The 13,182-nt window shown below is 39.9% G+C and overlaps 1 protein-coding gene across 1 annotated transcript in view; it reads right to left on the reverse strand.

Moving 5' to 3' along the window:
- Nucleotides 1-4,707, reverse strand: part of CIITA (class II major histocompatibility complex transactivator) — a 28,867-nt gene extending 24,160 nt beyond the window's left edge. Inside the window, 2 exon segments of the mRNA XM_030484667.1 lie at nt 4,421-4,641; nt 4,643-4,707. Of these exon segments, the coding sequence (XP_030340527.1) occupies nt 4,421-4,641; nt 4,643-4,707 (286 nt within the window).
- Between the last annotated feature and the right edge of the window lie 8,475 nt (nt 4,708-13,182).

Genomic DNA, 13,182 nt, shown 5'->3' on the forward strand with positions numbered 1-13,182 from the left:
TGGGGCAATGTTCTCTGTGAGGTGGGCAAGCCAGAAGTGAGGAGGGATGAAGCGCCCTCCATGCTACAGTCACCCGTTTCTCTTTCCTCTCCCCAAATCCATCACTAACAATTCCTTTGCTCCACAGGTACCAAACAGATTTTCCTGTCAGAGACAGCCTCATTATTCATAAACTGCAAGCAATGGTGCTCAGGTTATAACGAACTTTGTTATAATGAACTTTGAAGATTTTAGTTTCTATTTCGGATCTATGAAAAGCTTAAGCATCTGAAAGGCAGTTTAACTTTTCCTGTTGTATTACCTGATTTAACAAAAGATACTACTTTTACCAACAGTCTTTATCGTGCCAATGGAGTGTTGCGTTCCATGGGCTTTATAGTCTAAAAAGAAAGAACAGAGATGATGCTGAAAAGAAAGCTGCCCTATATCCTGCCACATTCTCCTTTGTCTCCCTTAGAGAGGAGTTTAAAGAAGTTAGAAGTATAAATATCAGGGAAAAGGAACTTCTGCCTTTCAATGAACTTAGCTGTATGGAGACCAACACAACAGATAAAAGAAATGTTATTAGCCTTCCACTGGAGGCAGCTGAGTTCAGGCAGACTAATAACATACTGTCCTGCAGGTGTCTAGAGTTGTGATTTGAGAGCAGAATTTGCCTTTTCATATCCAGTATCACCTCATGTGTCACAGCTGTGCCCAGCTCTCCCATCCCAGCAGTAAGATGAAATACAACAGCACAGCAGACACCTTGCCTATAAGCTTTTTTGACAGAAAAAGTACATTTGCACTCCAAGACATTTTTCATGACAGAATCTCAGCCCTCCTAAATGGGAAAGTAAAGCTCTGTGGAAAAAAAATGGAAATAAGCCAGTTTCTTCCAATGAGCTTCAGTTTCACTTTCTGTAGGAGCAGCTTGTATACAAAAAAACAAGTACATTCTTAAAAAAAGACTGAAACAAACTACAGCAGCCTTTTGAGCAAGCAACAGGGCTAGCCACAAAGAAAATCACTCAAAATTCTCCAAAATTTCATCTGCATTCAGACTTCATCTTACTAATATTTCAAGCAATACAAGTCCAGATACTGACATACTGTAGTCACCAATATCTACAGAAGGTAAGATAAGAAGAACTTACCATGACAAAAGCACCCCATTCAAGAGTTGAGGAAAAACTGACCTTAGAAAACAGGATAGTTCCTCTTCTTTCACTCTGGATTCAGTACCAAAAACCAAGGAGAGCTGCTATCACTGCCCAGGGCTTATAGAAAGTGACACCAGAAAGGAGGAAATGAGCCAGACCAGTCACTGCAGAAAAATGAAATACGGGGAATTCCAAAGAGGAAAATTAAGAGGAACCTCCTTTCTAGCAACCCTTGTATAATAAGCACTGTTACCTTTACCCGTCACTTTTCACTGCTAAGAAGAGCTTGCACTTGTCACTAGTTAGAAACAGATTGACTTCTTTGGTTCGAAACCAAAACTGTGTAAGAGCTGGTGGTAACCATTTCCAGTGGTCCCTGGAATTCTTCCTCTCCTTTTTTATCCCAGTTCAAATCTGTCCCAAAATCATGCTGTTAAACAGTCCATCAGTGAGAATAAAGCAAGCAGCATGCAGACACTGTTACCTTGCAGCTCCATTTGCTGAAACAGAAGTGAAAGTATTTCTTTCACATGTTCACAGACTACTAATCCAAAATCAGTTTGGTGTCTTGAGCAAGTGCTTCTTGCCATTGGTCCAAATGACAAGTAGGATGTTCTATGAAACAGGAGCTCATAAATCTCGTCTGGCTTACACATGGTGTTTAGGGTTTGCTTGTAGCAGCATCTGACAATGTTTATTCATCCAATTGTCACTTACCCTGCCAGCATAAGACAAACAACCTTCTGAAAACCAAGTTCATTCACAAGCATTCCTGCCACGATGCTGACAGCTGTTTCTGTGTGGCTCTGCAAGCTTATTTGACTATTTTTCTGGTGGGTTTTTTGGGTTTTGGTGGGAGGTTTTTTGGGGGGTGGTTTTTTTGGGGGGTTTAGGGGTTTTTTTGTTTTGTTTGGTTTGGTTTTTGGTGGTTTTTTGGGTTATTTTTTGCTTTTTGGTTTTTTTTTTTAACATGCACAGACCTACACAAATTAGAAATGAACTGTGAAAGAGAATATATTCTCAAGCAAGCAAATACTTCCTGTAGTATTATTCCATTGGCTCTAACTTATAGCCAGAGTTCCACCAGAGTCTGAAGGGGAAAGGAAGTGGGATTTGATGAAGTCAAAGACATGCAGGACTTGCTGCATCAGTAAGATTACAAAATTTAAGAAGGTTATTTCTTAGCCCTATTCTAATGTGCAGCACAAGCCCACAAGTTACAAGCTCCTTAAACTGCCCTGCAGGCAGAATTCTTTACCACCTTCTGAGGCTGTAATCCCCATGAGGTGATCTATATACTTCAAGAATGAAAGTTTGGAGAACAAAATAGCTCAGCTGTTTACTGTGGTTCTAGTCTGTAACAATAGCAAAGACTGCTTGTCCACTTTTTGTACAACACCCATAGCTGTTTAGAAACTGAAGAAAAGAATTGCTGTAGCAAATCAGAGTACTGGTTCACCTATGATTCTATCATCTAGTGGACTAGTCTACAAAGATGGTCTTAAGGACAAAGGGAAAAGCAGTCTAGAAAACATCACGTTGTGAGACAGCTGAGAACTGCTTTAGCTTCTCAGGTGACCATCAGTTTCTCTGCCTTAATGCTTGCTGATACGCTGCCCTACTGCAAAAGAAGGAAACAGAATATTCATCTGCAAAACAGATGTCAATGGTGCACTTTGTAAGAGAGGGGAAGCTGGGGGGTTTTTGTCCAGAAATTGTAAATATCTGTTTTGTGGTAGAAGAAACAGTTGTAGAACTATTAAGTAGTTAGTGAGAAACCTGCTGATAAACATCTGTTCCTGACAGGAGTTTTCTTTGCAAGGCTTCATCAGAGTGAAACAATGATTGAACTTAAGGCTGAAAAATTAACAAACTTAAAAAATCAAGTCAGAAACCAATTTCCTTCAAAGGAAGCTGAAGTCTTTAATACAATTGAGTCACTTCTTGGTGAATTAATGTCTTTGAATCCACCTTTTTGAAGTCCATCTCTACTACAAAAATCTAAAGAACAGTGACAAAAGTTGAACATGTGATGGATTAAGACTATTGTTTCTTCTGATGCACTTGAGCTTCCCTCTGTCATGTCTCAAATAAGCGCAGACAGAGCCAGGCATGACAGGACCAAGATCTTTGAATAGAGATTTTAGGTGCTACCATTACAGGAATGAGAAGGAGCAGATACCTTTTCAAGCATTTCAGGGACTTATTTAAAAGTAAAAACCTGACTATATATACTCCCAGCATAAGTGACACCAGGCCTCTTGCTATGATATTCTACATTTAAAATATGAATTTTTGGCATTAATTTTAATGTGTGCAATAATAGAGCTAAAATTGCCAATGTCAGTATTTTGTCCTCTCATCTTAACTTCTTTCCCCATTTCCTTTTGTACTTTCATCCATGCCTTGAGAAGTGATTTACAATACTGTATTTTAAAAGAGAAAAAAATTTACATTCCTCACTATCTTGCAGCCCAAGGTCCTTCCATCTGTTTTACAGGACTACCCCAATGTTCTACTAGGTATTCTTTTACGTTCATTTACTATTGCTTGGTTTTGTTAAACTAATCCTGAATGCTATAATTTAAGATGGGGTTATGTCATTTTACATAGGAGGGACAATGTTTGGACTGTCCAGAGCTATACCTGTTCACCAACATATGCATTAATACTCTGGTGCATCAGACTAAGAAGTGCCTCAGAGTTACAAGGTGTCTGCATTTTTCTCTCTCTTGCTGCCCACTAAAACCCTCAAAACTCTTGAATATAGCTTCAGAAATCATAAAGTACTTTTCCTCTTCCCTCCCCCCTCCTTAAATCTGCAGCAGTCTCCTGTAGACAGTGCAATTTTGTTGCTCATAGACATCTGGAATGCAAAGTGGAGAACATTCCTTCCACACATGATTGAAAAAGGTAAGAGATTTGCCTACACGAACTGCCAGCATGTGCCATCAACAAATGCTGCTCAGACTATCATCAGTGACTGGTACGTCAGTTGAGAATAATCTGACCTTATCCTGGTCTCTTTAATCTACTTTGCATTTCTGGTTCTGCAAAAGGTAGCAAAGAACAAGTTTTATTGTGGCCTGGCTATGAAAATAAGTATCCAGTAACTACCCTAAAGGGGTGGATCTCTCTTTAGCTGCTCTTGCATTAACATTTGGCTTTTCCCAACGTGCTCTCCACTGCTGTACTTTGCACTATGCAATCTCAAAATACAATAAAAGTAAATCTTTAACAAAGAAAAAAAAAGGAAGAAAAAAACCCAACTGATTTACCAGAAATGTAATTTCTTCCTGTTGGCTCATTATCTGTCATGTTTTGAGGCTTACTGACATGGAGGTTTAAACAACAGAGGGGAACCAAAGTGTTCAAGCACAGGTCCCATTTTTCCACAAATATCAGAGATATCTTCCTTGCGAGGTCCCCTCTGTCTTTTCCATGGAGCAAGGCTTGATGGTATTCCTTGGATATCACATCTTCTTTCAGCCTGATGTTAATCAGATGCTCTATCAGTTGAAAGAATCTTCCTTATTCTAGGTAGAACATCCTTAAAGAGATTCATACCTGCATCTGGCGATGCTTGAAGGAGGGCTGAACAAAATCTGAACTGTTTCAGTAAAATAAAAAGATCCACTCAGCATCAAAAAGATGAAGTGGGAAAAAAAAAAAGGTTAAGAGACTTCGGCCTGCAATAGCAGAGGTATTTCCTCATTTGATTATGTCTTTAAACAACATTTCCAAAACCAAGTAATTTCTTGATGAAATGACACACCACCACAATTCTTCCCCGTATTCATAAAACACAACTCTCCAATCAGCAACATGGTCACTAGAAAAAACAATTAAAAAAAAATAAAAAATTATCCCATTAAGGAAGGATTGCCACAGGTGGAACTTTGTCTCCTGGCCAAGGTGGAGTGGGGGCCATTAGCGGGCCCAGCAATGTCATTGTCTAATCAAACAGTACCAAAAGCTTCAGCTCAAAACACATCCTCTACAAGAGAGATGTGTTCAAAGCATGGAGACTCCAATGTAAGATTAATTCTGATTCTGGCTTCATGAAAGTCAAATGGGTTAGAAGCAGGAGACAAGCTCTGGGGTAAAAAGTTATCCCAAGTCTCACTCTGGTTTCTGCCATACCTAAAGTTATTAGGATGAAAAATAACTAGGAAACAAGTTGCTTTTGTCTTTCATATATTCTTAGTCAAAGTTAACATACTTTTATTCCAAGGGACAGACACTATGTTAAATTCCTTGAACAGAAGAGTTTTCAAGTCCCCGGTATAAATAAGTAGCAAATCTTCCATACCACTAAACCCAATGTTAAAATACAGCTCCAAACCATATACAACCCGAGTCCCTCAGTTCAGCTCAAAGCTACTAAAACCTCTTTTAAATGTTGTCTTCTTGAGTAATTTCTTGCTCTTCTATTGTGGAGCTCAAGACTAAGTAATGTCTAATTAGGGCACTTCAAAGACTTCTAAATGCAATCAATAGTGTTTTAGCCCTGTCATAAGAACATTTTCTAACAGGGAGTATAATAAAGAATGGGTGCCCTCAGACTGGATAATTTTAAAAAGAAAACACCCAAGTTTTCAGTAAGAGTAGAGCAAAAAGAACACAGCAAATTATCTTGATCAGATCAGTAAAATGTATATCTACAAGTAAAGCATTTTTTTCTTGTTAAGAGTGCAAAAATTATTAACCCGTAGTGTATGTTGTGGCTGCCTGCACAACACAGAATAGATCTACAAAGCCAACATTAAAAGGGAGAATATCATGAGATACTAGAACATTAATGTGTTTAATCTAAGCACCTCTGAGCCAAATATGAACATCAGTCATGTTGTAAGCAAAAATAAGGTATATAATTGATTAGCTTAGTTAACTAGAGTCTATTAATATGGTTCTTATTCATAGTAGCTACATCTACTAAGAACAACTTTTAAAGATGCAAAATAAACTACCAATTTTGCTGAGACAAAAAAAACCAAAAACAAAACCTGTAAATGAAACTACTTTTCTCATCTATACAACTTTTTAAAGGCAATACTTTTTATATTTCCCAGATATTTGATCATGAATATGTTTTATGAGACTCAAATATCTAAAAATATCTAAAATTAAATTTTATCCAGTGCTTCCTAATGCTGATTTTTGTTACGCCTATTTAAAACTTTCCACTTAGTGATCTGTACACCGTTTTGCAGTGTCTTGTGTTTAGGCATTGTTACTATTTGAGGAGGAATTTGGTTTTAGATACCTGATTGTTCTAGCAGAACCTACCGCCTTGAAATAAATACTGGGGCAAAATTTCTAGAGCTGTCTGGGGGCTTACAGATGGAATCTTTAAAATTCAGTCTGCTACATGGCTGCTTAACCAAGCCTATAGACTGAGTATGGGAAAGTATTCAAATATAACCTCAATATTTTTCTCTTCATTTGCTACTAGGTTTTACTACCTTGAATACTGCCATGATTTCTTTACACTGTTGGAAATATTTGAAAGTGGAGCAATATTTCCACCTATTAAGAAATAATACACTGAGAGGAACTTGCTAAATCTTTATAAAACTTTCTAGTACACTACTTCGAATTCTGATTAAGACCCAAAGCGTCTTTGTAGAGTAACAAGAATTTGCTGCTTTTCCCAAACATTCATGTTTATGTTCAATATCAGGAAGTACATGTGAAACACTGGAAAAAATAATGTCATCATCTACAGTACTATTTTGTCTTGCAGAGCAGATGGGTAACAAGTTTTACTGTAACTATATAAATGGCAACTGAGAAAAGCACATTCATTTTCTTTATGAAAAAATAAATCCCTTGGATCTTTCATCATGTTCTTATCTCACTCAGAATTTGTCTTTTAAATGTATTTTCCTTTAAAGTTGTTTCCTACATTGATTCAAAATAGAAGAGACATTATATTTATTGAAGTATGAGTAGGAATAAGCTCCAACTCATCTGGAGTAGCACTGCTCCTCAAATATTACATGAAAAGGACTGTTTCCTTTAGTATTATCAACATGAACGTGCACTGTATAAGATGCCTCCACTTGGACTTTATCATCTCGTGGAGCAGAACACATGCTGAAGGCAGCTAGGTGTCTGCCTTGCAGAAGGTTGGGAACTGCTTCCTATCATGGCAAATTTGAGTGAGTTTACTACAGGCTGGGGAAGAAAGAGTCTCAATCTCAGCTTCTCCTGCAATCAGTGTGCTCCTGAATGGGTTGAACAGATTAAAAAGAAGTATTGGCTCCATTATTTGGCTGGGGAGCATCATCAGTCACATTCAATGCCCCTCTAGGCAGCTGTGCTCCTGACTAAGAAGTCTCCTTGAATAGGAGGTGGACAATTCAAGCCACATGGGAAGCCATGTATTAAAAGAACAAACTCAATTTAAACTGTAATCCTCAGCCAGTCTCTGCAACTCATTGACCTGCTGCACCTTAGCTCTGCAAAAGCCAGATACAGAAAGCCTTGACCAGTGGTCCAGGGTATAAGCATGTTTGACTGAGGGCATATAATAATGGGAATGGTAGATTTCTTTTTGTGGGCAAAGAACTCCCCTCCCTAGGATAGTTCCCTCCAGAGGCAAACAAGCCAGTGAGCCAAGACCTTGCGGTATGTCATCATGATTGCCACTTTAGCGTAAGAAAAGCAGATTTTCTCCAAGTGTTTCACACCTTAAGTGATTTCTACCTGAAATATGCCTAGGCAAAGTTCACCATGCACAGGAATCATAGAATCAACTATGTTGGAAAAGACCTTTAAGATCATGAAGTCTAACCATTACCCCAGCACTGCCAAGGCCACCACTAAACCATGTCATGAAGGGCCTCATCTACATGGTTTTTGAACACTTCCAGGGACGGTGATTCCACCACTGTCTTGGGCAGCCTGTTCCAATGCCTGAACACCCTCTCTGTGAAGAAATTTTTCCTAATATCTAGTCTAAACCTCCACTGGTGCAGCTTGAGGCCATTACCTCTTGTCCTATCACTTGTTACTTGGAATAAGAGACCAAACCTCATCTCACTACAACCTCACTGTTCCAGGTAGCTAAATTTCAGGTAGCTGTAGAAAGCAATAAGGTCCCCCCTGAGCCTTCTCTTCCCCAGACTAAACACCCCCAGTTCCCTCAGCCATTCCTCATAAGACTTATCCTCCAGACCCTTCACCAGCTTTGTTGCCCTTTTCTGGACCTGCTCCAGCACCTCAATGTCTCTCTTGTAGTGAGGGGCCCAGAACTGAACACAGGATTCGAGGTGCAGCCTCACCAGTGCCCACTACAGGGGGATGATCACTGCCCTGGCCCTGCTGGCCACACTATTGCTGATCCAGGCCAGGATGCGGTTGGCCTTCTTGGCTGCCTGGGCACAAGCTGGCTTACGTTCAGCAGCCATCAATCAGCATCTCCAGGTCCTTTTCCACCAAGCAGCTTTCCAGCCACTCTTCCCCAGGCCTGGAGCATTGCATGGGGTTGTTATGGCCCAAGTGCAGGACCCAGCACTTTGCCTTATTGAACCTCATACCACTGATCACAGCCCATTGATGGAGCCTGTCCAGATCCCTCTGTAGAGCCTCCCTATCCTTCAGCAGATCAACACTCCCAGCCAACTTGGTGTCATCTGCAAATTTACTGAGGGTGCACTTGATCCCCTCATCCAGATCATCAATGAAGATATTAAACAACACAGGCCCTACCACCAAACCCTGAAAGACACCTCTAGTGACCAGTCACCAACTAGATGTGACACCGTTTACTACCGCTCTTTGGGCTCAACCATCCAGCCAGTTTCCAACCCAGCTAAAAATCCTCCTTATCCAGGCCATGAGCAGCCAATTTTTCCAGGAGATTCTAAATTTTTCAACCCAAATACAATATTTTTTATTCTGTTTATGTCTAGATATGAGAGAGATCAAAAGTGGGCTTGTCTTTGCATATGGGTTAAGATATAAAGATTTCAAGTTGATTTTGTTGGCAAACATACCATGCAATAATATTCTAGAAGTACTCTGCCTTTGACCTCAAAACTGGTGATCTTGTAGCTGAGGCCAAAACATGGGAAAAGGGACTACAAGTGGCTTAAGCTTTGAAAACTTGATTCCAGTAAGTTCTAGTGCTCTACAGTCCTAATCTGCAATTCTGAGAAAATAAGTAAATGTTATTTCTATTTCTGCTTTTGTTTTTTGCGTTTGTATAAATTAAAAAAAAAACCAAAACCAAATCTTACTATCATGACACTAGATAAAATCTGCTAAGGCTCATGACATATCCAGACACGAGGTACTGAAGGACATAACCTGGCCTACACTGGTACACTTTCAGCTGCTTCACTGACCCAAGGAAAAACAGTGAAATGATTTTACTGAGAATATTTGGATTTCAAAATTAGCTGAAAACTTTGGGCAGCATCATATTTACTCAGAAGTGACACTTCCCTCCAATGCAAAGAAATCAAAAGCATGAGTTCTCCTTTTTGTATCACTTTCCTCTTTAAAAATGTATCACAGCACAAACAATGTGTGTGAAAAAGAGAACTAAGTCAGGCTGCACATTTTTACTATTTGTTGCTGTTTATGTTGCTATTGTTTAGCACTTTCCATAGCTAAGGCATGTCTTTTCCTTTGGACTCTGAAAGGAAGACCACCATAATGATCCTTAAAAAGAGATACAGCTGCTATGAAACATCACTCTTATCTACATAAGCTGTGTGTCAGTTAAAGAGAATCCTTAGAACAGGAAGGGAAGTTGTGCAGTTGAATACATACACTCACCTGTGAAGCAAAGTTGTGAAATGCTGATGCCTGTGTTATACAGGCTTGAGTCATTACCATCAGAAAGTAGAAGAAATTGTCAAACAGACTTCCAGTCTACAAAAAAATTGTTCATCCAGCAGTATGTTAAACCTATTCAGCCTGCACAGAAGGAATCCCAAGCAGAAATTCTGGTACTGAATCCAGTTTATGGCCAGAGATGCCAAAGACACTGGCTGACAGTAAAACCAGAGCTCAAAGATAGAGTCAACACCTCAGACAACATGAAAGGAATTTTCAAGAAAGCACAGTTCATTCATAATAAACTATCTACTGAAATCAACAGGGACTTCGCAGCAATGTCCATGAGCTTAGAGATGCTTAAAAGTCCTTCAGCATCTTTCCATGCCTACACTTCTAGTATTACCAATCATACTGCTTTCCAAACACTGTGATGAGCCTCAGTGGTGTAGCATGGACTCTGTGTGTGAGGCAGAGCATAGAGCCCAAGGTAATGCACTACAATGCTGCTGGTTATACCGGCACCTTTCTCAGAACATTATTTTCTCAAGTGAGGTTAGGAACTTCCAATCTAGAAGGTGCAAAGAAAGACTAGAACCTCAAATATTTGTGGTCATTCAGAATCTCAGAGAGCTTTGGACAAGCATTCTCAGAAGGCTGAGAGGGCAAGGCAGGCTGAACAGAAGACCTGTTTAGATGACTGCTTTGCAAAATCCTGATAGACTAACTCCAAAAGGCATTCCTGCAGAAGTTGCCTTAGTTTCTATTCTTACTGAGCTAGCATATCCAAATTTGCTGCCAGTCTGCTAGAAACATTTGATGGAATTCTGGTTCTCTAAAATATTAGAGTTTCAAAACTCATAGCCCTCACATTTTTAGCTTAGCAACATAAATAATAGTAACAACATAACATGACTTTGCCAGCCTGGCTTGTGCAGTCCGGATTGTTGTGCCAAGAGGACATAGCTACTGCAAAGCTCCCTGCAGAGTCAGGCAGATATATTAAGACAAATAATGAATCTGTTTGCAGCAGCAAGGTGTCAAATATTTTTCTAAACTCTCTTCATGTTGTTAGGCCCACATTTAAACTACGAATTCCACCACTTTCTTCCTCACCCGAATATCAGTGATTCATTACGTTCACTGGCACTAGAATGATTGTGCTATGGTACAGGCTGGAACTTCCCAGTGGGGAAAAAATGACAAGAAAACCTGAAACAACTGAAAATTAACAAAATACTGCTGGGTTGGCAATATTTTGCTAAAGCACTTCTGATTCCTAAGCATGCTCTTCTCTTATTACACTATTTTTACAAGCATAAGGTATTTCATCAGGAAGCCAAGGATGCAGTGTGAAGTGTTTCACTAGAAGTTGGCTGCAGCTGCATGCTCTGCAAGCATGTCATGAGCACCAGGACCTGCTGCAACATCCAGCTGCTGCCTAGCCTACAGACAGAGGAAAAGACACTGAGAAAAGCTCTTACTGCTTGCCTTGGTTTTCAAGAAGCCTGTGAGCATCACAAACACACAGATCTCTTAGCAGTAGTTTTGGGACAGACAGCATGCAACAGTATTCACCTTGTTAACAGAAGGATTTGTCATTTATTTATAGCTGAGAGCAATTAGAGAAAGAAAAAAAAGTTCATATCCTTTCTGTCACCACCACTGGTCTTCATATAACTAGTCCAGTACACTGGTGCGTTGGAGCATGTGACAAAAAACACTGTAATTCCCCCTACATTGAATTCAGCAAGAATGGGAAACAGAATATAAATACAAAACCAAACCAACAAAGAAAAGGGTAGGTGCAAAACCACAGCTCATGTCAAGTTTCAGAATGATAGAGGCAAGAAGACTGGGCAAATATACTACACTGACAGTTGAAGCCACATATTTTAGGGGCTTTCCTAGAAAATTTCTGATTTTTGTCAACTAAAACACACACCAAACACAAAAGATACTAAAATCTACATCGCATGGTAGCTCTACCTTTAGTCACTTGAATAAACCAGCACTTACCATGACTTTTATTCCAGTAGCTGTGATGTTACTCTTGTAACTGCAGACAGTGAATGTATCATCAGATACTGTCACACCGCCTTCTTTTTCAGGAGCTTCAGGTCCATGTTCCTGCACTCCTGCAGTGTGGTCTCTGGGGTGCTCTGCCAGAGAGATGGTGAACTCTCAAACCCTTCAGCTAAAGCTGCTCTGACCTGCATGAAGGTACATTCTCTGAGAAACAAACAGGTTTGGGTGGGTCCTTGCCCTTCTTCCAAAGTTTATTTCAGTATTTTTAATTGCTGATTATATATAGATTTTAAAGATGTGTGGATCATGATTTGGGCCCATTCCAGGAGAAACAAATGCTTCACCCTCCAACTGGGGAGTCAAGCAGAACGGCTTTCACAGGAAGATCTCTGGAGGCCTCCAATAGAGCCCAGAACTTCCTCCTCATCTAACCTGTGAGGCTGAGGCTTGCCACCTTTCAGGCAGCAGAGGGAATTATAGTCTCTTCCTGAGCACAGGCTCCATTGTAAAAGGGGCTCATAGACCACAGAAGGAACCACACTTTCAGTTTTGCCAAAAGAGGTTGGGCCCCTACCTGCAGCAGAGGTTCAGGGCTGTGCACTGCATACACCAATAGTTATCTCCAGGAGCGCCTGGTATACCCTGTAAAGAACACAGTCAATGTGCCAGCCTCTATGCCAAGGCACTTAATGATCCCATGGTTTATAAGGGGGACCCAGCAACCTAAAGACCAATCCTAAGCACCTCTACCACTTTGTATGATTCAGGCCTACAGAAACAGTATGGATTTTGTGAATTTTAATTCCTCAGACACCCTTTCAAGTTCTCTGTGACTGACTACAAGGAATTTTATGGAGCTGGAACTATTCAGTGAACTAGAAAAAAAATGTATTAACAAATTAAAAGATACTATTAAACACTAATGCTGTAGAAGTAGGGACCACAATCTGCTTCACAGAAATCTGCAGGTCAGAAGAATGAAGAAGTGTAGGTACAGGTTTCTCACTTCATTGTATCACCAGATGAGGAACCCTTTCTTACTCCTCTTTTTGTGTTTTGCCTATATTCTTTTTTTCTGAGAAAGTTATTGCCTTTACCACCCCACTGACACCACTTTAGAATAAGAACACCACATGCAAGCAGCTATAGCAAAAGCTGCTTAACCACTGCCTCCACAACAAAAGATGAAGTAGACATTGCCAGTGAAAGCGACAGTTGAAGA

The sequence above is a fragment of the Strigops habroptila genome, chromosome 4 (genome assembly GCF_004027225.2).
Source record: "Strigops habroptila isolate Jane chromosome 4, bStrHab1.2.pri, whole genome shotgun sequence".
In the NCBI taxonomy this organism is placed as follows: Eukaryota; Metazoa; Chordata; class Aves; order Psittaciformes; family Psittacidae; genus Strigops; species Strigops habroptila.